At 37.6% G+C, this 26,928-nt stretch overlaps 1 protein-coding gene across 1 annotated transcript in view; it reads left to right on the forward strand.

The window, feature by feature from the left end:
* Positions 1-26,928, forward strand: part of ZNF521 (zinc finger protein 521) — a 239,365-nt gene that overhangs the window by 107,399 nt on the left and 105,038 nt on the right. Inside the window, exon 6 of the mRNA XM_085314302.1 lies at positions 11,973-12,057. Coding sequence (XP_085170428.1) covers positions 11,973-12,057 — 85 coding nt within the window. The remainder of the gene's footprint in view (positions 1-11,972; positions 12,058-26,928) is intronic.

Consider the following 26,928-nt stretch of genomic DNA (forward strand, 5'->3'; position numbering starts at 1 on the left):
CTGTTCCCATTTTTTTCCCACCTTTTCAAAATGCTGCCAAACTCACTAACTGCCTTTTGAGGTAGCTGGTTTGATTCGACAGCATGCACTGGCAGTCAGAGGCGGAAAGAGGAGAGGAAAGAGTATGAGAAATGCAGAAATGTTCCCAGATGCATACTTTTGGCAGGGCAGACAATAGCATTTTTAGCAACATAAATCAGTGTGCTTTTAATGGAAAAAAATGCACTAAAATCGATAGCCATGCATTTAATTGAAAAACATAAAGAAATTAAAATAATCCTCATCAGCAATCTGAACTGATCATTCAGACTACAGGATTTTTATGAATAAGCACATAAACTTGTAATGTAAACATAAAAAGTAGTGCCTTGGGTTTCCTGTCAGTGAATCCAGGCCCAGAACAAATGATTTTCATGGTAGATTTTAGAGTCAGGGACAGAAAGTGGTAAAGAAGGCTTGTTGCTTGTGCAAAGATTTGGCTTTGAAATCTGTGGCAAACATTTTCTGCTTGAAGAGTTTTTGAATAAGCTCCCTAAATATATCCTTTTAGTCTTCTGGCATCATTTTCAAACTGTTTTCAAGAAAGTATTATTTAAGATGTAACCATGGATTTCTAGGAAGGCTTCCCTAGTTTTCTTACCACAGTAGGCTACCTTCACATTTCACTGTGCTCTAGTTGACTTCATTGTTATGGAGTTGCTGGCAAGACATAGGCTTAAACATTTCTCTTCTCCTGGTCTTTACACCYTAAGTAGTGAACTATCAGGCAGAGTCTTCTCTGAATTTAACAAGGATGCTGTTATTTATTATACTGTTGCTGTAAATCCTACCAGAGTTAAGCAGCAGACTTCCCCCCTTCTCATACACATCATGAATTTAGTCTATGGAAGGAACCCCATGTGCTGGCTGGGAGCTGTTGAACAGAAGCAAGAAGAATAGCTGTAGTGAGATTTCTGTCTTAGTTTCCAGTCTCCTAGTCATTAAAATCTAATACTGCTTGTTTGTCTTATTTCTCAGAGGCTTTGGCTGGGGAATTTGGAGAGGCAACTTCTCCACACCAGTGGACAACTTTGCGTCAGAGGAAGAAGGATGACATGTTCTCTAAACTTCACAAGAGCAGCAAGTCAAGATTTCTGTGGAACAGTGCAGTGGGGGGAGTGCCTGCTTAAGGAAAGACGGAACTGGAGAGGGGCGTAGGAAAGTGAGTGAAGACATTAAGCTTCTCCAGAAAGGGCAAGTGTGGATTCCCCAAAGCATTATGAGACAAAACATCCTAAGACATGCTCCAGCAGGTCAGCTGTGCACCTCGGTCCTCATGGGACTTTCCCTGTATATATGTCTACTGGCCAAGTACACAGTATTATTACAGGCTACAGTTTCCCTTCCACTCAGCTCTGGTGGAAAATCAAAACTCTGATGAGTGTTCATACACTGACCTCAGATGCAGGTAGGGACAAAAGTGATTTGTACTGGTTTTCAAGCCTGATTATCTTTGGAAACAAGATATAGGAAGCCATGACATCTCTCTTTTCGTCTGCATATCTCTGGAGAGTTCCCTCCCTTGACCCACTAATTTTTGAACCACTCTTGGCCAGTTTCAACCAAAACTTTATAGATGAGTAGGAGTCTCAAAGTCTATAAAGTTTTTGTAGCTTTTGAGAAGATAGGTGAACAGGTAGGTGATAGAATCCAACATGGAAGAGGCCTTGTAGAGATTCAAGCCAGGAAGATGGCTTTAACTGAAGTTCATTCGCACTTTTTTACACAGAAGTCACTCAAAAGAAATGAAGCTATAAGAAACCATGATCTTTTTGGTCCTCACAGGACAACTTCTTTCATGACTGTAAATGTTTTGAGAAGTTTTGTTGTTTCTTTTTTAATACTGTTCAATAAAGTTGTTATTTGTAACATTTGTATTATTTATCTCACAAAACAAATGTAACACCCAAATTTGTTGCTCTGTCACTGTAGACATCAGAGGGGCTACCTATTAATTTGAAATGAACGTGTAGTACCAGTACCGCTTATTTCTTGAATCTGTACAAAGTGAACACAAATGAACCACCTGATACCTGGCATCTTGTTAGAGTCCTTTTCTTTTGCCCTCTCATAGCTCTGTGATGGCTGATAACTTGATCTTATATCTGGTTGTTCAAAATCAGAGGATACTTTTTTCTCTTACCAATACAGTCTTCCATATGTTCCATTTCTTGTATTTTATAATTGTATAAAATACAATTTTACATATGACAGCAGAAGCACATGTCTTGCCATGGGCATTTTCACTAGCCTTTTGGCTTACCGTATACACATTCATGTTGTCTCATTCTTCCTTGGTGGTTAAACCTTTGTTAATAGTATGTGGCTTTGTAAGGCAGGGAGTGAAAAGGTAGGACTTCTCCTGATACTGAGCCTCTCGGTACAGTTCTACCAGTAACAATGTGCCATTCTGGGAAAAATGACCCTGTCTGCAGTTTTTATTAAAGCTTTAAATTCCTCAGGATGCAAGCCTCATTCACTGATCATTCCTTAGGCCTGGGAAGTGCCTCTAAGGAGCCACCGTTACACAGATAGCCATTAAAAAGTTGCTTGTTACTTGTGTATGCAAAAACAGGGTGGAACATAGGAGAGAAGGAGGTTATTTGTGCCGTTCAGTCATGCTTCCACCGGTTTAGTATCCTGTGTGGGATGAATTTCCTCTGTTTCTTGCCCATTATCTAGACTCACTGTTCTGTGCAAAAAGGCACACCTAATGGCTTTTCGTATCTGGAAGGCCACCTCTTCCTCTGCATTTTGCAATAGGAAATGAGGCGGTTCACCAGCAGAGAGTGATCTGAGAAAGCAAGCTTCCAGATTTTCATTTGTACCTTCATTTGTACATTTGTTTTTCCACTACCAAAACAGTTCTCTTCTTGTTTTCTTCTCTGATAGCTGGAGTRTGTTCAGCATCAAACTCTAGGAAACACAACTGTCTGTATATGAAAATCCTACAGCYGTCACTGATGGTGGCAAGTTTGCAGTTGATCCTGTTCTGCTGCTTGGTGCTTTCTTTGTAAGTTTAGTCAGGGAATGTTTGCAAGACCTGGTGATTTTCCTGAGCTATCTGCCTTAATTATAGTTCCTCAGTTTTCTTATGTTCCCTGGTTCACAGCTGGCGGTCCATGTGATGGTGGTTGAAGTCCTGCAAACACAGGAATGTGACATTCTACTTCTGAAACAAATTCTGTGGTCTCTTTTTTTCTGATGGAGAAATGACAAACTGAAGCCCCATGCAAAAAGAAATGAGTTTATTACAAGATGTACCCAAGAGGAATTGCTGGAATTTTAAGAAGTAATAGGAAAGTAAAAGATGGTGAAACGGGACAGAAGGAATTGTGTGAAGTTTCTGTAATTCCCTGAGGGGAAAGAGAGTATGTCTTACCAAGAAAGATTGCTAGACAGAAATCAATGTGGCTAGTGATGTAGACTGGCTCAATGGAGTGCTTGTTTTGCTGATACACCACTTCCTTGGGCAGCTGGGCTGCCCCAGCAGAGGTTTTCCAGCTGGGCATGCAGTCAAGCATCATTGCAGTGTCAGCAGCAGTATGCCAACTCAGATGCTACCTGTAGATTTGTTAACATTGATGTTGCATAAGAGTGTCCATATAGAGCAATATTATAATTACAACAGCGCAATTGTAGAATTCTCTTCCTAGCATATTTCTCTGTGTAGTCAAATCTTTGTAAAACCCCAGGCTTGCAGTGTGTTGTGTAAAGCCTTCATTTGTGCAGTCCCATTGACTTCCACAAGTGCAGAGCTAATTGCATGAGAAGCATCTAAAGGTTTAATCCTCCTCCTGATATTTCAATGAAAATTAATTTCTTATATATTATGTATGAGTAATATATTTCTGTTTGTACATTAATATTGCATGTTTTTGAGCAGTTCTATTCTATATGCCTGAGTTTCTTGGTAAGATATAGCCCAGAATTCTGCAGGAATGTTGAGTTGAAAGTGTGCAAGTAAGGGCAAAGGAAGGGTCCTGAATCACACTTTCAGAAAGTGAAATTAATCAACATTAACTTTCCACAGTCTCTGTTTCTATAGTGTGGGAGAAAAATAGTGCTTTAATTACATAAAAGGTATATAAAAAACTTTCAATTTTGCCTTTCTGTTAAAATCCAGAGCATTTTTACAAAATTTGTGATGGAGAATAGACACAGAAGCATATTCTCTTGTGCATACTTGCAAACTATTAATTTTATTGGGCTACATCTGTTGCTGATTGTTTGTGAAGAAAGTAGTGGCTTTATTGAATGACAGTCTGTCTCAGTATGCCTTTTTTAAAACAAAAGAAAAAAGAGGTGGAGAAAAATCACCCAGTCTATCAGCTTCCTCGGAATTTTAGCTTCTTGCATAGCTCAGACCTGCCAAGTCATGCTTTACTGCCTGTGCTTTGATGCCACCTCATCTGCAAAATTATTAATGCAGTCTCAATTGTAGTTTCTTTTTATTGTCCATAGATGCATAGCTGCTGAATTCAGCRATGCTTCTTGATGGGTTAGCAGTTCTCTGACTCAAGAGGTTCTCACAYTGGTATCCTTCTTCAATTTTAAGTGCCATGTAAGGAGACTAAAGTACACAGGGATACTGAGAGAGTTCAGTTGTTTACACAGTCGGCTCCTGATTCTTGAACRCTGCTCAGCACTAGAGTTGCAGTGTTCAGAGGCCCAGCCTTGCCCAGGACTGGGCCCTAGGATAGGAAGAAGCAAATTTGTTTTTCAGATTCCAGATTAAATTCACAATGTTTAAAGCTGTTTGTACTCATGAACTATGTAAATCTGATATAAAGTAATTGAGAGAAAATAAATATACAGCCATATGCTGCCAGAGTAAAGTCACTGTTCTGATAAGTACCTCACTTCAGTACTGAGTTTTTCAAAGGACATAGAAAGAGTTAAGGGATTAGGGAGCTCAAATGGAAGAGATGCGATTTAAAAATGTTGCAAGGTGTGATACTTTCTGTGTGAGGATGTGAGATGCTGCAAGCTAATGCTCTTCACTAACTAGACTAAGAAAAGGTTTATAACTGAGACATTGAAAAGAGGCATGAGTATATGCAGAATCCAGAATGTAAAGGTGAAAGACAGAACAGCAGACTATAAGAAGGACTTCAAGCAGAATGGGGAAGGAAGGGCCAGTAGAACGAATATTCATATTTCTGCCTGAATACACTTGGTACACTAAAGCAAAAAGTAACCATAATGAAAGAAATTAGAAAAAATAATATTTTTCTCCATTTTTCATTTTGCTTACCTTATAGGATTGATTACATTCTGTCTCTAGGTATGTGCACTCAGACCTCATTATACTCTAGATCTTGCTAAGTAAAAGCAGAAGAATATGAAAATCCTCATAAAATCATTAAAAGCATGTTTTTAAAGCAATCAGGAAATACTAATTAAAGGATGTTCTATTAGCAATGGGAAAAGTTAGCAATTAGTCAATTCAAAAAAAAAATGCAAGCTGACAGTGCCCCATAAGCAAGATAAATAGCTAACAATGCCGTGAAACTGTCTAACATATGCTTAGTTCTTTGAAAGCTTAAGGTTGACAAAATAAGCATCCAGGAAGATAGAAAAGAAATCCTCAATTAAAGTACTGTCAAAAATAATCTGAGCTATGATGAAGAATGAGTAAGTGGACAAATAAGCTCTTCAGAGCTGGAACCATGCTTGCTTTTGTGTCTCAGGCAGGGCTGAGCACATTGCTAACATTTAAAAACAATAATAATTGAAAAATCACCTTGCAGCATGACAAATTGCTATAGTTAGTGTGCAAGTTTTTATCTGGTTTTGCATATGATTTGCTAGGAGCACAAATACAGAACTCACTCTTTGTTTTCAGGTTACCTTCCTGTTGGTGTAACAGGTTGAATCAGCTCCATCCTGAATTTAATGTGAGGGAAACAGTGGGAGTGGGAATAATGGAGTGGGAGAAGGAAATTTGAGGATGTGGGAAGTGTGGGATCACTCTGTTTTGGCTGCAGTAAGTTGGCTCTGCTGTATCATCGATCCACGCCCTTGGTCAGTGATGAATTTSAAGAGTGAAAAAAGCATTGAAAGTTCCCTTTCCTGGTATGACAAGGGGAAACCTGTTACCTACTTGTAAAWAGGAGATTATTGTTAGGTGAACAGTGCATGTCAAAGCCATTTTTGGTAGTGGAACTACTGTGTGCAAGAGAGGTCTGAAAGGAGTATGGAATAAAAAAGGGATGCCTGCAAGCCTGTGTGCCCAAAAGAGAGAAAGAAGACATAGTACTTTAGAAGCTCTGCTACATTTTGGTAACTTCATATAGGGAAGAAGCATTTAGTTAGAGGGGTACAAATGGTATAGGTAATCAAGGAAACCAGTATTGTTGAAGAAAATGCTTTAACCTGGAGCTTGTAGCATATTCTATCCACCAAGAAGAAAGACATATGGACTAGGTGTGATACAATGGAATATACTATACAAAAGTGACTGAAAAAGCCAGAAAAAGATCCATCCCAAAGCTTTCAGATAAAGTAGCTGAAGATAAAAGGAAATATTAAGCAGATATATTTACAGTCCTTTTTAGGAAACAGAAGAATTAGCAGCAGCCTGGGAATAGGATACTGTTAACATACATTTAACAGGGGATGTGAGGATTATGCATGACATTACATGAGTTTTATTTAAATATTTATTTAATTTATTAAAAAATATTTAAATAGTGAGGAAGATGAAAGCTAATCAAAGACATGAAAGAAGAACACCTAGAAAGTTTGGATTTAATGAAGAATAGAGGACAAAGATTCACAAAGGGGGTATCATGCCTGAAATTTTTCATGAGTATTTTGAGTGAGTAGCCACAAGTACTGACAGAGGAGCCTATAAACATGATTTACCAGTATTTTAGCAAAATTTTCAAACAGCATAGCACAAAAAACTAATCTATTGGGTAAGTATGGCATAGGAAGAGCTACTTTATTTGATTTGAAAAGAAAGGAAACAGTTACTTGGATATGGAAAGCATGTRTGAGTCTTGTGAGTTGGAGCAGGTTAGGTTGGAAGGATGTGAACAATGGAAAGCCTTAAGAATCATTATTATTTGCACCGTTTTGTTGAATGTATGCAGCRCATCCATAGTCCGGAAGAAAGAATAAGTAGGAAAATGATGTATAAAAGTGGAAAAATGTCAGAACAAAATAGGCAGGTGATAAAATTCAGGATGACTTTGACAAGGAGGTGGAGCATGGGCAGATAAGTAGCTTATACAGTTTGTTTTCAAGTAATACAACGAGGCTAAGGAGTAGAAAAAGAAGAATGTATGGATACCCCACACAGTCACAGAGCACAGAAGGCTACACAGAAGGATCTAATGTACTTGTGAATAAAAYTGAAAATCCCTGGTAGAGTGTTTATTAGTTATTTTGCATTGTTCTTGAAAGAAAATAAAATTCTGGGACACCGAAYTGAAGTACTGATTGAAAAGACCATGTCCATAGATGTAGCAAAGCCTAATTTGACATGACATGGACAGTTTGGGCACATTCATAGTGAGGAAATTCTGAAAACTGCAAAGTGACAAGTGAGGATCAGGACAATAATTAAAGGTCTAGGTGACATTAATTATTCAAAAGGTTAGAGAGACACATGCATATGTTCTGTTTGGATCGAAGGCCCGATCCAAAGCTCATTAAATGTACTCTCATTTGCATTCCAAACAGCTTTAAATTGGATCTGAAAACAGAATTGAAAAAGAAGAGGAAAGCAAGAAGCAACCAGACTGCCCAGTGCTCTTGTGAATCATTTACTCCAAGCAGTTTTTCTTTCAGGGCATTTTTGAATGGCCCTAGTAATGACTTTGGCATCAGATTTAAATCAGTATAGAGGAGGCAAATTGACACTTGAGCTGTTGACCTTTTTCCAGTGGAGTTTTTGGGGACCTAAGCTATGATTTTTCTTGAAGTACTACCCTACCTGCTTTGAAAATCAAGTTCTTGAGGTTCATGTATTTCCACTATCTGTTTGCAATACCAATAGTGATGCTTTGGAAAGGTGGGGGGAGAAGATTAGGACTTAAAAATAAAATTTGACTAAACATATTTTGCTTCTGAAGGGGCTTATATTTGAAGAGTCACTGGAAATCACAGCAAAGGTATAATTAAAATCTCGAACACTGGCAAAAATATTCAAAAAGATGGAAATTCAATTGATATAAGGTAATTTTGTTTTTAAAAGCCTCTTGAAAAAAATTTATTTTTCTGTAGCCTCCTACCACATCAGCAAATATGTAAGAAAAATAAAAAATACATTATTTTTCCCTAAGTTTGAAAAAAATTGGGAAAAATACATGTTAGCATTTTGTTAATGTTCATTCATGAGAACAAAAAAAGCCACTTTAGATCCAAAAAGATCTTCTTTTGTCTTCTTTTTACTTAGTTGGAACACCAGAAAATGCAGAAACCTGTTCAAAGTGGGTTTTCATTTCCTATGATTTGTCCACATTTCCTTTCAAACATATTTTTCCAASTGGAGCTAGTATGAAATCATTCTACAACAATAATTGCACATYGACTTACTTTTGTGTTTGGTGGGAGAATGGCCAGCTGCAGTCTCTGGCGTGAGGCGGTTGGTGGCAGGTCGGGATGYACCTGCCACCAGCTGTCCCCTGCCATCCCCACGTGGAGCTGGAGCAGGAAGGCCTGGGCGCCCGCTCCATCTTGCTGTAGGTGCTGAYGGGCTGCGTCCCTGCAAGCAGCCACAGCGAGATTCAGCAGGGAGGACTGTCACAGCCCCACATGGCTTTCTGTGTGGAGCCTGGCCTTCCTGTGTCACTGTAAGCTTCCTGAGAGACTGAAAAGGTTTCTTCAGTCACAACCACTGTTTTTCTGCCATGCAGTGCTATGCAAGCAAGTTTTCCTCCCTGTGCGGAAATGGAGTCTCCTCTCAGGTCTGCTCCTGGCAGGGAGTCGGGACCAGCCCCGAACAGATCTGAGCCAGGACCTCTCACGAGCAGTCAGGCATCCTGTGCTCTCGGCCAGGCTGGTGAGACCGAGCTGTCACTCTGGCAGGGACATGGGGCTTCTGCAGAACCTGAAACGCATGGAAATATCAATATGCTGCTTGTTCACAATGGTGTGAAAAGGACTGCATTTGATCATGTTCAAAATCTAAGAGTAAGCAGAATTTATTGAGTTGTTTTTAAAATCAAAACTTATCCATGAGCAGGTTTAGACAGTTTGAGATGACTGTGTTTTGAGTTAATAAAAGTTGATGTCAACACTTTAGAATATTTCTAGGAACAAAAAAGAATTAGGTTTTGATCAAGCAGCAGTTACAAAAACACTCCTTCCTTCATGATAAAAAGAAAACCTCTGTGATTTTGCAAATGTGTCAGATCATTTTGAAGAGGCTAGCAAGTGCTAGTTTTTTTTGTTTGTTTTGTTTTGGTTTGGTTTTTTTGCTATAGTTGTTGTCAAGTGAGTTTAGTTTTTGGCATTACACTTCAAAAAGACTGAGCCTTTATATGTACTGTCATTACCTACATCAGTCATAATTTTGCCAACAATTCTTGACATGCACTCTGTATTACTGTGCTAACAAGAGAAAAGACCAGCCATTAAGTTTATGTTTCTTTGTTTTTGAACAAAGTCACATATCAGGAATAATGCTAGGGGTATGCTAATAAACAATATATAGTGCTAGTCATCAGGGAGTAAGAAATATTTTCTAACTAGTTCTAAAGGGAAACAATGTTTTTAAAAAAAGGGAGAGTAATTGTTATTTATGCAATATTGTTGTTCTATATGTCAGCATCAAAAAGCATCTTGTAAAGAGCTTAGCATAATAAATCTTTGATTGTGACCATCATTATTTAGAGGTCTTTGATAGGTCTAGATGTAGTACGGTAAGGTTAAATTTACCAACATGTAATAGTAAGTTTTTGGAGGGCATCTGAATTTCTCTTAATGTTTCCAGTATGATCACAACAACTAAAAACAAGAGAAAAATTATTGAGTCTTTTTAAACAGCAGGCTTTTCAAATTGTAATTGTAAAACTAAATCAAAGCAGATTTGTTTTCTGGTTTCCGTTGATTTCATTTCTCTATGTAGGGATTTAATTTGGTTACATTTCAGAAAACTAAAGTTGATTCAAATGAAAAATAGCAAAAAAAGGCTTATGTTTGTTTCCACTGAGAAGTAGCGCAACACATTTTGTTATTGTCATCAAGAAAATTAAAATAGCCTCTGAGTATCAGGAGCAATAGGAGATTTGTAAAGAGAAGCCCAGAGGAACACTTACTTTCAGAACTGACTTTAACTAGTTAGTAATTTTACAGTTAACTTGATAAGAAAAAACGATATATGTTGGAAAAGTCTTTGCATTTCTGCCTAAGGGCTTTGAGTAGGAAGATGCTTAATGGAGGGGCACTTTGTCTGTCTGTGACAAGGCATCCAAATTTAGGCACTAACAACATATCCAGCAAGTCTTTAAGAATGTTTTGATTCAGAAAAAAAGTGTATTTTAACATAATAAATAACATCTGCTACATAACACTCTTCGAAAGTTAGATATACACAAGGCAAGCTGTATTTTTCAATGCACATTAGCTTCACAGGTGAACCCTAATTCTTCCCCTACTAATATATATTATAAATCTGCAGTTTACCATGTTTATGTCAGTCTTTTTTGAGTTCTGCATTTTTTTAAATATATATACATATATATATATAGGCTAATGTAGGCAAAGTTCCTGTGGTTTTATAAAAAGATATATTTCTCTTGAATTACTGGCCTGATTTGCCAGCTCAGGATTTATCTTGTATTTATTGCATGTTCAAAACAATCGTTCATTTCTCCAGGACTGTTACCTTAAGTCTTTAGTCCTTCATACTACAATTGTGCAGTTGAATAATTTTATGATTCTGAGTTGTCTCATTAGATGCCTAGGTGATTACAGATTTAAGGTCTTAGGATGAAAAAACAAAATTTTACCGGCTGTTTCTTCCAGCTGTTTCATCAATGAGCTTTAAATTTTGAATATACTCTTAAATCTGGCTTTTAAAGTATTGCTTTCCAATATCACATCTCTGGCCAATTTAGATCAAGAAAATAAGAGAAAATAAAGTTATGTTCTTAGGATATTGTTGCTTAATCTGTAGCATGTTTTGGACAAGTGAAATATTTAGTGGATAAGTGAAATAGCAGAGCTAATTCAGAAGACACCAAAATGTCAGTGAAAGACTTTCTATATACACCAAAGAGACCAAAGTAATGCATTTCTTTCTTTATAGTGAAATTCAATCTGTATACATAATGACTTGTAAGTAAGTTAGGCCCCATCCAAAGTGTCTGGTAGGGTGGCTTGTTGGTTGGGTTCCAGTCAGCCTTCCCAGTTTTAGTACAGGCTTCCCGGGGGATGCTGGAGCTACTGCCCAAATACAATAACATTTGTCCAGACTGGCAAGGGTTTTTCCCTCCTGACAACCTCACAGACCACTTAAAATATATAGTGCAGAGGAGACTATGTAGCCTAGTCAAGAAGGAGGAAGAAGCAGATTTATGATACTCGGGGTCTGTTCCGAGCTTTACTGCAGTTCCAGAGCGGGGCCGATCCATTCGTGTAAAAGGAAGGATTCACATCTCTTTCAATGCTGTTTCAATCACACCCCAAATGTACTCATTGCATTTTGCTTTTCATGAATATAAAGCTGATGTTATAGCAATACTGGTCTATCCATGGAGTTTGGAAACTGGAAAAAAAAAGCTCTAGAGAATTTCAAGATACTCAGATATAAAATGCTTTAAAACTGCAGAGGGTTATTATTTAATATTAATGATTAAACCTTAATGAAAACACTGCTGGAGAGCTTAAATGACCACTTTAAACTCAGCATTTTAAGTTATAACAAAATGGTTCCAATTGTATGTTTCAGTAAATTTTATCTACCCTTGTTTCTTTAGAAGAAGACCTACCAGTGCATCAAATGTCAGATGGTTTTCTACAATGAATGGGATATCCAAGTTCATGTTGCAAACCACATGATTGGTAAGTGAAGCACAAAACCTTCTCAAAGACAGATAGCCATTTCTCTTACTGAAGATCATCATTGCCTCTAAAATTAAACAGAGCTAAGGAGAAATTAATTTTGCATCTATCAATGATTAACCTAGGCATGATTGATTTTTTTACTCATATTATTAGACTTGATAAAGCATTAGCATATTTTATTTTCTGCAAGGGCTAGTTTAGACTTCTGCAGAGAATTATATATCCACTGCCAGTCAAAACACAGGTGATTAACAAATTAAACTTCTAATCATTTTTGCATTATTGAAAACAAACTAACAGGAATGGTTAATGAACTGGATGTTAGCTTTCCGTAGAGTTTTAGACAGGTTTTAATTTCAGAAGTTATTATGGTAATGATACTACTGTGTACTTCTCAAGCACCTTGGTCCAAAATCAAAACTGGTGAGTTTTTGTCATTAGGAAACATAAATAATTCAAATGGTCATAGAATAGTATTGTTTGATGTGTTTGAGCAATCTGGAAACAATCCTGAGTCTATCTATAGACAATTAAATACTATCAGTTATTTTAAAAAAATAGGAATTGTAGTTTTCAGTAATGGAATCTGTTCTTTAAGGTACCAGCATTTGAAAAAATCTTCTAGGATCTGCGATCCAAGCATGACTTGATATTTACAATGCTGTTACAATTGTAAATTGAAATGGAACAAAAGCTGCTTTTTCTTTGATATTCATATTCTCCTATTATTTGCTTATTCCCCTAGGATTACCCATAATGTTTTCAATTTGGTAACCACTCAGTAATAGCTCTAAGAGTTCTAGCAGCCAATTAAATTTATCAAGCACATCATTTGCCCACTAATAAGATAACATTGCCAGTGTTGTCTCATTTTGTTTTTAGCCCCTTTTCCAAATTTCACATTTGACAACAGAGAGGGATACCATTGATTTTATACTCCTGCTTTCCTTAATGCTATTTTTTGCTACAATAATAAATACTGCTAAACACAGAAGGAGCTGTGTGGTATAAAGTCAAAAATCACATATCCAACAGAAAAGAAGTTGTTAGGTTTTTTCTATTTTGCAACTCAAAAATATTTGCTTGATACTAGTTWTTTCTTACAAGGTAACTTGAAAATGTCTTCCATGAGCCCGAGTAATTTGGCTGTGCTACAAAAGTTACCTGCCAAAACTTAATAGCTCATTTCTAGATACTTTGTTAATAAGTTTTAACGCATGTAGAGCATGAACATTTTATATACTCATCATAAAAATGAATAAACACAAGTGAGGAGCTGGTTTTGTAAAGCAGCTAAGTGATTTGCCTATTGGATTAGGCCTCTGTTTTGATATTTTTGTGCCTTTGGGGATGAGATAATTTGAACTGCTTCACAGTATTCAATCTGGGTCAGTAACATGGAATTTAAAAATAGTCTGTTACCAATAACAGAACTGACCATTTCTGTTGTTTTCTTTGGATTCAGTGTTTGACATGTTCTTAATTGCAGTGTAAGGTGGATACTGCTTTGGAACAGGGGAAAGGATGCTTTGTGGGTAAGGGTGATGCTGGAATGGTAGAGGAGTGTGTTTCCTTGTTTCCCACTTCCCAGCTCCCTCCTATTTCAGCAGAGCATCCTTCTCCTTTCATGAAATATTCAAATTTACTTTTCTTTTTTTCCGGATGAATTTTAGTAAAGGGTCAGAATGAGAGGAGAGAAGGGAGGAGAGAGTAAGTAAAGCAAGACAAATCCAGTTAGTGTCAACCTGAAGATCTGAAAAGACTGGGATTTTCTTAAACTGAGCTATTAGCTGGTTATGTTTTATTCCTAAAAGCTGGATGAGGTTGAATGCGAAAGCGAATCTTTTAAAAAATATCTAATTGTTTTTGCCTGTGTTGTATCTAATCATGCATGATATTGCTTCATGACATAACCATAGTGACACAGATTTACATGTGGTTAATAGAAAATATTCCCAGTGAAATAAAAAAGGAGCTTGCAAAACATGCAGGGAGATTTGCTGGTTATGCTTGTGGTAATCTGTGTTCGGTGGAAGATTCTTATCTGCACTTCCAGAATTAGCAGTGTAGCTCCTAATGATGCTGCCTTGATAAAGCAAATGCAAGGGCATTTGTGTTGGGGTGGAGTAAAAGGAATATCAGCATTTTTGTTCCTGAGAGTTTTGATGGTAACCTCAGAACTCAAAGCACAAGGAAAAATAATTTCTGATCTCCAACTCTGTTAGCTTTCTTACTGCCAATTGGATCTTTCCTTAATTATCTTTCTAATTTCCCTCCCCACTTTAATTTACATCATTGTTCTCAGGCCTTTTTCCAAGACCATATTCTGTCTAGAGAGAAAGGTTCAAGAGGTGACATTGAGCTGTTTAAAACTGACCTTAGTTTATGTGTATCTGTAGATGAACTTATAGTATTATAAATAATACAGAAAACATGCACACAAATACAATTGTGTAACTGTATATAATACATAACCCATACATATACCAGAAGATACCTGTGTACATATCAATATGCAGATTGAAAAACATATCAGAACACTTAGGTGAATATTGACTTGTGGCCACAGCCCATTTACCAAACAAAAAAAATGGTGTCCAAAATGCCTTGGGCCCTTCCTTTTCTATGTGTATCTGATAAAATATGTCTTGCTGCCCTGCTTTCCCAGTAGGAAATTGGCAGAACAAGATGTAGTGTCTTCACTCCTCTGGGGAAGAGAAAGTGAGAAAGATTCAGGAAGAGAGAATGAGAAAAAAAAAATAAAAGGACTTTACATGCAAGGAAGAGGGAAGGTAATCTGGGAAGGCAGGCGCTAAAAGTCAAGGGGAGTGATAATCCCTAGATCAAATGTAGGGGCAATAAACACCTTCAGGTCCAGACATCATGACACCGTCTTATGAGCTGTATTGCCTCGCAAAGTATAATGTTAGCATTATCTATAGTGCAGTTATTGTTGCATGTAGATTAGTTTCTTCTAACCTGAAGGACTCCAGATGAGTTAGTTCAGAGAAATAAGAAGAGGAAAAGCAGTAACATAGGAGAAAGTGCAAGGAGGAAAAAGGTAGAGGGAATTTCTACTACTGAAAAAAAACAGGCATAAATATCAATTAATAAGGGAAGAAAGTACATGGAAAAGGGAGAAATGAACTCTCACGGGAAGTAGGAAAGATAACAAAAGAATAGAAGTGAGACTAGAGCAGAAAGGAAGATGGCAGGAACAGCTGGGACATGGGACAAACAGCAAGAAGGTGGAAGGTCATATAGCAACCTCCACTCAGAAGTAGGTGGGAACCACTCACGGAGATACTTGCTTGGCTGATTGAAGGCTTGAGTGACTGAGTTGTTGCTCACCAGCTTTTAAGCAGTTTGAGGGCCTGGAAGACTTGCTAGTGTACCCTGTAATTATTGTGTCCATTGAGTGCAATACCAGGATATAAGTTGAGTTCATGCTGCTAATATCCAGAGAGAGAGGATGCATTATGGAAAGCCACTGAGGAAAAGATATGTTTAAAAAATCCCAGTCAGAAATTTAGATTTTTAAATAAGGCAAGTGGCATTACTGTATTGGCTAAAATATCTCCACTGAGGGTAGGTATTTTTAAGTTGTATGACTGTGTGTGTTTTTGTCTAATCAAATATAATCTCAACTAGACATTTAGCAAGGGAAGAGGGATTAGAGGCTATTTGAAAAGCCTCTTACTCTTCTTTGTTAAGAGGGTATATAGTGTTTTTACAGATTTTGTTATACATATCAATCAATTCAACAAGAAGGATTATGCCACCTAATGGAAAATAAAATCTGCAGATGACCCAATGAAGTGTAACCTTAGGTATCTTTGACAACAGAACGATTTAGATTTGTTACTATGCAAGCTAGATATCAAAAAGATTTTTACAGAGGTGGCTTTCATCAGTAGTTACATGCTCATTACTTTTACAACTTCATGGTTTAAAACTGTAATGCAGTCTTTAATCTAGTCTTCCCAACATCCTTGTGGTGAGATGGGGCACTAAGCCTCTTCCATTGGCTCGATGAGGGGAAAGAGGCAAAGAAGCAAAATTCCCTGCTTAGCATAAATGACTGAAAGTTCAAGAGTCCTCTGACTGCAAGATCTGTCCTCACTTCTCTAGAGGATGTGTTTTGTCAAGCAATGCCCACGTTTGCTTAGACTACATGCTGATCCAAGCTTAGGCTAGGGGATGCTTGTGACAGAAAGTGAGGCAAAGCATTGGCTTTGTTGAACAGGCCCTCTGTTTAAGCATTGCTTTGGACCTACATATAAACATGTACTTTTGTTTGGATAATTGTGAGGATGATTGCCAAATGAAGGTGTGATTGGTGGTGTATTTATTGAAATCTATTTATAAAACAATTTCTCAGCTTTGTATCTTCTTTGAGGATAGAAGAGGAAATGTAAATCCAGAAACGTTTTATATGATTTTAGGAAGTGTTGGCAAACATAGTAATTCTTCAGCAGCCTTACTTCTTTCTTCTGCTTTTCTCTCTGAGTGGAATCTGTAGCATTTTTAGCAGCTTTCCCTGAGCAAATTCTATTACTGGGTATATGCTGAAATAAAAGAAGCATTCCAGTGTCCCTTCGTTTTGCTCATATAGTTACAGCTGGCATTTGACCTGAGAGTGTAGAAAGAGAGTATGCCATTGTTTGTGGTGTTTGCTGCACTCCGCTGTTCATCTTTGCCTGCTATTTTAAGTAGACAAGCAAAACATTATTTTTTCTTCCCCAGTTCCTTCACATCTGAAGAACCTGATGCACTATGGTGTAAATAGAGTAAACAGTTGCTATGATCCATAGGATTTTGCATGCACTCATACAAAGGGGATCAAAATCAAGGGAGTTCTGACATGTTTAACTCAGAAAAGGAATTACTCCATATAAAATTATGAGGCTCAACAGCAGAAGTGTAAATTTGTAAGTGCTCTGAATAAAGTGCTGTTAGGCATGAGATAATGTAAAGAGATGACATTGCCAAGAACTATTTATGAAGAGCTTAATTTTTTTCACTCTGATAATTCTTGACCAATAATTACCAGCTTCTAATTATCTATTTTAGTTAGAAAGAAATCTCTATCACTATGGAGGTTGGCATTGCAACTAGCGCATAAATCCCCAAAGAGGTAAATGTGTTCCAAACAGCCACAAACAACTGTCTCATGAAACACAGTGAGCAAATTGCGAGCCACTGGCTGTGCACAACAGAGCAGCACATTTACCACTGAGGACTGATCAGGCTGACAAAGAGAATGATAAAAGGGGGGAAACAGCCACAATCTTTGTAGTTTGCTGCTACTTATGTTGATGGAGAAAGCAAGCCCCAGTATCATAGCAAGTACTGCAACCTCTCTGAAAAGTTGGGGAGGAAGAGTGGAGAAGGTGATGGTCAGGATTCAGTGCTTTTTTGTAACCCTATTTTTGAAAATTTCTATATAGGCCATTTCTTATGGCTAAACAAACTCATTTTTTTAACTTTTTCAATATCATTTTGTGAAAGCTGTTTTGGTGAAGGGGAGAGCTTGTTTCTGAGGGGAGATGTTGTGTAGCATTAAGCAAGGTGGCAGATGTAAGTGGGGGGTGGGAGGAAGTGAAGGGAAGGATGAAAAAACGCAAAGTACTGAAGTTAAGAATCGAATGGGAAAATGGGTCCAAACAGCCCTGCAACTGACAGAAGGATTCTAATTTACACCAGTAAATGCTCCATCAGGCCCCAGCTAGGCAAATCTGTGCTAGATTAGTTGTAGTTTAAAAAGAACAGCATATGGAAGTTGATTTCTGTGAAAAGAAAYGTGAATTTCTCTGAAGTTAATTTCTCTGAAATGTTGCAACCATGTTTTACAACAACAAATAGTGTGTAAGCATCAGAAGATACAAAAATACTTTCTAGTGCAATCTATGGGTKTTTTGGGTGACTGATATAAATATATATAATGTATATATTTATACATTTGGGTGTTATGTGGATGTGCATGTCTGCATTATGCATGTATTAACTGCATGCATAATAAATCTACAAAAATAAATCATCTTATTTGCCTCCCATTTATACAATATAATTATGCTTCATGTGGACAACACCACTGATGTCAAGACAAAAGAAATACTTAAAAGATCAGCTTTCTGGAGCCTGGGAAGGCTTTAGCTTAGTTGTAAAATCATGTGACGTTCATGCATTCTGTATTTTGTGTAATGCCTAAGGTCATTAAAAAACATTATTTTCTTTTCACATATGCAGAAAACTGTACAGTGCAACTAATGCTTGTTGCATTACACTGATCTCAAGTATCATCTCTTCAGATACAGCAGAACTAACTGCTATGTCAGTAAAACAGACATTGTGAAGCCTCTCTTACCAGAGGTTTTTCCATGTTTGGAGAAAAAGAAACCAAAAAGACATGCATCTACACACTGGAGGATGAAGGGCGTGGAAACTTTCTTTGTCTCTCACTGATTCTTCAGTAAGAAGATGTGGAAGTTGTCATTTTGTATGGAAGGAAAGGATCATACTCTCTTAGCATCAGAAAATCATTTGGGTACTTGGGAATCTCCTATTTAGAGTCAGAACTGGCAAGAAGTTGCCAGGAAGTTAGAGGAGACTGTCAGATTGCTTAGAAAATACAGAGATGTATATGAAATATTCAGAAAAAAATAGCATTTAATATGAAATCTGAGAAAATGTAGGTTTATTTGGTGAGGAGCTGCGTTAAAAAATAGATGAAATCTGTGCTGTTTAATACTAACAGAAAGCTACTCTCATGTGGGCAATGCTGGCTTATTTGAAAAGCCCATAAAGGGTTTCTACATGGACCATACAAAAGGGATACTTTCTCTTTAATAGCCATCTGTACAGGAGAGATGAGAAGTGGGCCAGGTCATCTCTCCTCAGCTGTCATGATATTAACGTAGGTAATGGAGCAAGCTCTGCGTTCTGCTGGGTGTTGTTTTTCATAGATGTTCATCGATTTACACAGATAATTCTATTTATTTCTTAGAGTTGGTCCAAGCAGACCAGGCAGAATAACAAACACCAAAGCATTTCAAATGACTTTATCTTTGTTGTTTTGTAATGTAACTTTTGTCTAAAAAATGGTGTCACACCTACTGTGCAGATGGCTGCATGATTTGTAAACCAGCCAAAACATTTAAACAAATGTGTGATCTGGGGATAGATTAAATAAAGGATAAAATGGAGTGTGGACCACAAATTCTAATAATCAGATGATTTTAAGTTGTGTGTAGTGTGGAGCAATGGTAACAGTGATAGCAGGGAATGCTTGCCAATGACAGCAAGGTGCCTTACAGATCTCAGGATGGAGCCTGTGGCCTAGTAGGCCTCGGTTTGAGAGCTGCACATTTGCTGTACAGCTGGCAGCTCTGTATGGGGACATCAGATAAAACTTATGTAAAATGAAGTGTTATTGCTTAGTATGAAATTGTGCAGAGAGGGAATTTGCAGACAGTAACTGAAAACAGAATTCATGGTACCAATGAAGCAGACTGTAAATATGAAGAGGCTTTAATTATCTGCGCAATTTAACAAAAAATCCAAGATGTATTTAGAAACAGCAAAGGCAGCTGTAAACATGCTAGAACAGCACCGTTCACTGTGCTTAAAGTTATGTCACCTATCTGGGTTACAGGCTCCCCTCTCCCCCCGCACCGAGGGGTATGTGATTTCGCCCACTAAGCTGGTCTGATTGGAGCTGACACTTCCATTTCAAGAGTTTGAATCRGGAACAGTTGTTTTCTTTGCGAGACAATTTTTTAGGAAAGACTGTCCAAGCATTCAAAATCACAAATGAGTAAGTCAAAACACAGTGTGCAAACATTTCAGAATCTTTCTTTTTTGAGCGGGAGGAATGTAGGGGGAAGACTTAAAGAATTGCAGTAAAATTGAATGAAAATGTTCTAATGTTAAATAATAATAATAACAGAGTATTTGAAACTGTCCACGATTTAGAGAGTTCATTTTATAAAGAAAATGAAGCAAGCTACACCGAAGCTGTAGATCTTTCTTGCAGAAATTTCTGTTACACTAATAGTACTCGATGAAAAGGATGCTGTGGAGAGAGAATGCCAGCCAGTACTACAGTTGTTCCTTTCCATCCACCTCCTGTAAGATTCTCCTCCTAGCTGGGGAYGTGATATACTGTGCATGTTAATACTTAAACGCTGCGGGATGAATTAATGGCATTGTGTCAGCTTTCCCTTTTGTTCTGTGTTGCTGACCGTTTGTATCGCAGGCTTTATCGGTCGCCTTAGCACATTCTTTCGGGCCGTGTTTAACTGCCGGCACCGAGGGTAGCCTAACCGTCCCTTTTCTAAATCATCCCTGTTCTTAGCRAGGAAGCCGCTGATTCTTAGATGGAGCACGGCCCCAGGTTTCCTCCCTGCTTTTTAAGTGCAGGCAGCAAAACAAAAGGAGCCAATATGGAGAGTGGGTGTCGAACTTCAGCTGCTCATATTGTTGCATTTGGTGAGCTGACGGGGTATCGTAGGTCACCTTTAGAATTATGCCTATGACAGCAGTAGCTACCTGCCAAGATTGCAAGGTATCTCACAGCTCGCAGGATGGAGCCTGTGGCCTGGTAGGCCGCAGTCGGAGGGGTACACATTTGCTGTACAGCTGGCAGCACTGTATGGGGCAGCAGTGTGGGCTGTTAGGGAGCTGGAAAGGAGACAAGCATGAAATTTCTTCTAACCCCAACTCTGTTTTTCTGTACTGTTGGCTGCTTCTCAGTTCCTTGACAAAAAAACCAATCAGGCACCCTTTAATCCGCCTGTGATTACCAGTGGTATAAAAAGAGAAGCATAATGAGGAAAAATGCCTCGTTTTGTTGCCTTCAAAAGCCAACAAATTGGAGTTAACTTGACAGGAAGTGGCTTAATAATTAGATTATTTATTTATTCCTGACACATATCCCCCTGTTACTAGTCTCAGGAGATCCTGTAGATGGTACGATTTTCAAGCTGCCATTACTTCGCTGTCTTCTGTGAACAAAGAAGCTACTGTCTATCAGTCAATTAAATGCACTCTTTAAGCAGAGGCTGAGAAGTCCTCAATGGAGAGAGCCCTGGGACATTGTGGCTGATGATTCCTTTCTCTGTACTGTACATCACACTCTCAACTACGGTCCCCACAGAGATGGAATAAAGTCATGCATTAAAATATCACTTGTTGATTTGTTTGCTAATGAAGAGCCATTGAAATGTTTGTGTATTTCTGTGGCAAAATTGTTGATAAAAGGACTACTTGCTTGCATATCTTACTTCATCTTCAGTAAGAGCTTATTTAAGACTTACTAAAATTAAAGTCAACAAATTAAGGAAAAAACAGAGAGATGGATAATATTGGTTTACTTGCAATTCACATCAATGTAAATAACACTGAGGACAGGAAGAAGAGAGAAAGGGGAATAATAGTACTTCAACCATGTCTGATGTAATTTTCTTCATTAGTAACAATAAGAATCTCTTTATTTTTTTCTGATACAGTAGTAAGCACACGTATTTCAAATGATGAAAAGCATAAAAATATGTGAGGCATACATTCAAAGTATTCATTCTAAAATAATCCTAGACGTGTAAAAAATAATAACAATTTTTAAAAAGCTGATTAAATTTTTTTTCTTTTATTTTGGATTTTAAAGCTGTCCAGGTAGCAAAAACTTCCATTAGTTGGAGAGTATGCAGCCAGTTAGCCCCTTATTTTGGAAAAGTGCAGCCATTTGTAATTAGTAATGCTGGTTAAGGGTTTATGCTTAATGCAAAATGAGCAAAGTTCCCCAAGTTACCTTCCCTCCCGGCTTTTTCACAGAATTGCATAATCTCTATGTATTTGTCCTCTCTCCATTCTTCTTCCTGCAAGAGCCCAGGTCACCAGAGTGGACTACGTGGCGGTGGGGGGTAGTTGTCTGTGGGATTTTTAAAGCAGTTGAAGTACGTGTACACCTGTCTTCGTACTGCAAATCGTTAATTGGYAACATCCGTCTGGAGTTGGTTCAGTTCTTGTGCTGCTCATCTTGGAGATCTATATTTGCTCTTAAGAAATATAGATGATGCCGTAGCAGTTCTCCAGTGATCTAGCTCTGTTCTGAATTTAGCCTCTGTATGACCATTTGCACCTGCAAATAGGGAGTATAAGCACTATAATATATGGTTATTTTCTCAGCCTTGTAAAAAAAGTCAGTCATACCAGGATTATTGTTTTCAATGAACTTAACAACAAGCTATGGGGAATTAATTCAAACCAGCTCAAATTGGAGTGTTTCTTACTCCTATCCTGTTATTCCAACTCATTTTATTAGAAAAAGCTTAGATACTCAGAGGTGTTCTATAATAGAAAATGAATTTGAAACCCATTCATTAATTGGTGATTAATACATTTCAGGATTAGTTTAAGCAAGGCCCTACCTCCTGCCCAGTCAAGTATGTTCTGGTTAATATCCAATTATCTGCACCTTCGTACTTATTATGTCTTAATATTTCGGATATGATAACCAGAAACTTGAGAGTAATGCTAATGAGGAGCATAGAACAGGAATTAACCAGTGACACACTCAATGATCCTTACTGAGGAAAGTAACTCCTTCTGTCTCCTCAGCATAGCGGTGGAGCTACCACATACTTTCTGTAAGCAGGACTTTTAATTCTGCCATTATGAGAGGTTACAATAATATTTAGGTAAAAATTCTTAATTTTCATGCGTCATTGCCTGTGTAAGGTCAGAAGATACTCGTGCATACTCTTGTTCATTTGGAGTTATTTTCATTTGGTAGAGCAAGTGCAAATCAATAATACAGTGGAATGGTGCTACCTTCTTAAAATACAAATTGAGTTGCTTCATGATTAAATGCACCCTCTTTTTATATATGTTGGTATGCATGTGCATATAAGCTGAATGGCTTATTTATCATAGCCTTCAGTTTGTAAGATAGCCGCTTTAGCTACCAACAAAATGGGTGTAAATGCCTCTGAAAGAAAAAAAAATCTAATTAATAAATGCTAAGTGTAAATATTATCAAATTAGCACTTCCAGTAATGAGTAATTCTGTCCTGTGGTCTTGAACTAATGCAATTATAGATGTAAATCCAATGTATAGGGAGAAAGGAAGAAGAAACATTAATTTCGGCAGATTTCTTTTTTTTTAACTAAGCAGTTGTTTGACTGTGTTGTGCAGTTCAGAGCATTAGGAGAAGCCCCAAAGGAAATGAAGCAGTGGGCAGAGTGAAGGAGACCTGCTCAAAGGTGCAAAGCCACATAACACATTGTTTTTATTACATGAATATAATCTGATATGTATGGTACTTATCCAAGTGACTTTACAGAATATGCTATTCATAGCATGTTGGACAAAGCTTATTTCAAAACACTGCCTCATTCACTGCATTTATACGGAAAGGTACAAGTTCCATGTTTGGATTATACTGCATGATAAAAGGGAGAGTATATTCGTATAATCAAAAGCAATCATAAAACACAGTGGCTAGAGTTAAAGATATGCCTGTGACGTCCTGTTTTCCTTTTCTTTTTTCCATGCCTAACTATACAGTTTGAATTTTCTCACACACAGTACTTTATTAGAATGTTGTAGTTCAAGACCTCAGCGGTATATTCTTAATATCTAGCTGTTTGGCTAGGCGCCCTCTCTCCCAACCCTCTTACAGGCAACCTTCACAATGAACCCTCTGTGCCTATAGCTTCATTGCTTTTCATTGCACACCTATGTGAGTGCCAAGATGTTAGATAACTGCAGAAAAATCCCCCAAGAAACCCAAATGAGACTCCTTCAGAGCYCTGTGTAATTCACTGAACAACTTGGGAGATGTTTATGTTTACTACCTAGTTAAATTAGGGGTAACACAGCCTTCCATTTGCTTAGAAGTTTGGTTAAAAAGCCTAACCCAAATATCACTTAGTGCAAAGTGTGATTTGCAAACTGTCATAACATGATCAAATCAAAACCAATTTTCACCAGAACAGTTAAATGCTCTTCTTTTCATTTGAGTGACACCTCCCTGCCAAATTTGAACTTTTAACCGATATGTCTTCTTGTGAGCCATTACTCTTCAAATCAGACTTAATGAGGACAGTATTTTAAACTTCTTTGATTAAAATACATCTGAGCATTAAAAAAATGCTAAAATTAAAACTAAATGAAAATAAGATGGAATAAATGAAAATTGAAATAAATACATTTGGGCAGAGAGCTAAGTTAGAAAACTTAATCTGAGGGACAGTTCTTGATAATGGAAACGTTCTGTTCTTTTTACCTGCTGCTGCATTTACAGCAGAGATGGAGYATGCCTAGCAGTGCAGACCCAAATTGTGCTGTCAGGAAAAATCCTTCAGGATGGTGCATGGGAATAAATTAGCTGACAGAAAATAGGACTCTAATTTCTATGATATGTCACATAGGCTGTTGTATTTTACATCAACTGCCGTTTTKGAGCTGCCTGTGCATCTCTTTCAACCCTTGCGATGGGTCCTCCCGGCCATCCTTTATGTTAGCTGGTCATTTTCCTTGTCTCTCCAGCCTGAAGTCGCCGTAGAAGTAGTTCTCTTCTCTGACGAGAGAAACATTTTAGACACACTGTAGCTGCCCATTTTTCCGAATGGTATCTTTTCCATTCATATCCCTAAAAAACAGGTTTGGAGTGCTCTCTTACTCTGAATTATCCTGCTCTAGTATCTCCCACAAAGTACAGTTAATAACATTTCCACAGCATTACACAGTCCTCTCTTTCCTTTTGCTTTATAGTATTAGCACTTCTTTTTATTTATTTATTTATTTATTTTCAGGGGGAGGGGAGGGAAGGCGGTAGGACTTCTTTTTGTTAAGTCCTGCTTTCCCAAATTTTGCCTYATAGGCTAAAGAGGCATTCTTTGTTTCATAATGTCAAAATGTGAATCAGAATGGGCTCAACTTTGTAGCAGTTCCAACATTTTCTATGACTTTTTCTGTAGCCTCAAATAAGTCATTGAAACATGAAATTGAGATAATACTTATCTACAGAGATGTGTCAGGACAAATTAGTTAGTGTACATTGGGAACAAAAGTATTGTAATGCTGTTAATAGTAAGTTATTAAATTATTTTTATTTACTATTATTTCTTGGCTTATGCAGAATTCTGCTGCTTGCTTTAGAGCAACATTTGGTTGTGGTTTCTCCTCCATTTCAGAGGCCAATGAAAAAAAATTCTTCCTTCTCTTTTACTGTATCATCAGTTCTCAGAGATGTGTTCCAGACAACTTTCGTTCTTGAGATCACCTTCTCCACACAGCAAGGATTGCCCTTCATTTCTTCCCCTGACAGAACCAGTATCTGAGTAACCAGAAATTGCCATGGCATCCATAAGTTAGTAATGTTGACTTATTCTTCTTTAGAAATTTGGCCTTTTATCACTGCAATTCCTAAAGCTRGTAGAAGATCCATCTTTTCTGCAGTTCCTGTACCTTGCAAAAATCTCCATATCAATTTCTGCGTGTTTTGGTATCATATGAAAACATTCCCTTTCTTCCTTACCTACACACCAGTTTAAGTTCTCTCTCTTTCTTGGTTATCGTTTAAATTTGTAATCAATTATTTCTATGCTTTTATAAAGAATTTGGGGATTCACCCTGTAAAATATATCAGCAGTCTTTAGTTTCAACTGCTTACTGTGGCGTTCATCTAAGTCTTGTAAACATGACACACATGCACCTTGAGAAGAAATTTCATTTTTTAATATTCTCTGCTGAAATTYCCTCTCTTTAATCTATAATCCAGGTTCAATACCAGCTATTGTTGGTACCACAGATCTTGTAGCTTTAAATAGTATGCCTTAATATTGCCCCCTTTGTATGCTGTATTRTAATGAAGTAACATCAGTAAATTGCAGTGAAGGGTGATTGTTACATGGCGATGACTACACCTTGGGGTCCATTTGCACCAGATTATTTTTTTATTGTTGTTATTACATCCCATCTTCTTTGCTCTCTTGATGCCAAACTTGCTGTTGGACATCAGCACAGCACTGGAGATCTCCAGAAACRTTGTGAACATCAACTCGTCTCGTAGGTACACACCAGTCGCTCTTCAATTCCAAGCCCTGGTATCCTGGCTGACTTTGCAGTACATTAGCAACGCCAGCTTGGTCTGTTGTCTGGACTCGCAGTGTTCTTCATCATTTGCTGTTTAAAAAATTAGTTGATTTCTGATAAAAATGACAGGTATTTCTTGCTAATCATTTTTAGACTGGAATGGTACTAGATTTATAGCAAGTGCAGCATGTTTTTTTCCCTTCCTGCTATTCCCCATGTATTTTCCAATATAGAAGAGTACAAAAATAATTTTGTTTGAGCTATTCCCTTTCCTATTGGTGCTATGTTCACATTCAAAAAAAAAAAAAGAATTATAGCAGGGGTGTCAGTTTATCATCAAGTGCCATGATCTCAAGGAACTTCCTGTAAAATTCAGTTTCACCCAAGTAATAAATACTAYTGTTGTTCTAAGGACACATATTTTTATTAAAGGCAATTTCTTTTCAAAAATCTTTCCAACATGCAGTGACAATGTCAAAATACTAACTTAGCAAAGTAAGACTGCAACTTTCAGCATTAGTTGTACAAGAAGCAGCCTGAAAACAAGCTACAAGAGATATGTCAAACAGTTAAATGGGAGATAATGATTCATTTTAACTATGTGGAAGCCAAGAAATTGTCCTGTGTTTTACAACAACAGGGCAGCCTGGGAGACTACAGCTAACTAACATGGTTCCTAGAGGTACAGAGAACTATTGCCCATTCCCATATGTCCTCATCTCTGTGGTCTGATGTCTGATGCACTTAAACTGTCTGTGCCCCAAAGTAGA

The sequence above is a fragment of the Rhea americana genome, unplaced genomic scaffold (assembly GCF_003343005.1).
Source record: "Rhea americana isolate MKP2758 unplaced genomic scaffold, rheAme1 scaffold_40, whole genome shotgun sequence".
Lineage (NCBI taxonomy): Eukaryota > Metazoa > Chordata > Aves > Rheiformes > Rheidae > Rhea > Rhea americana.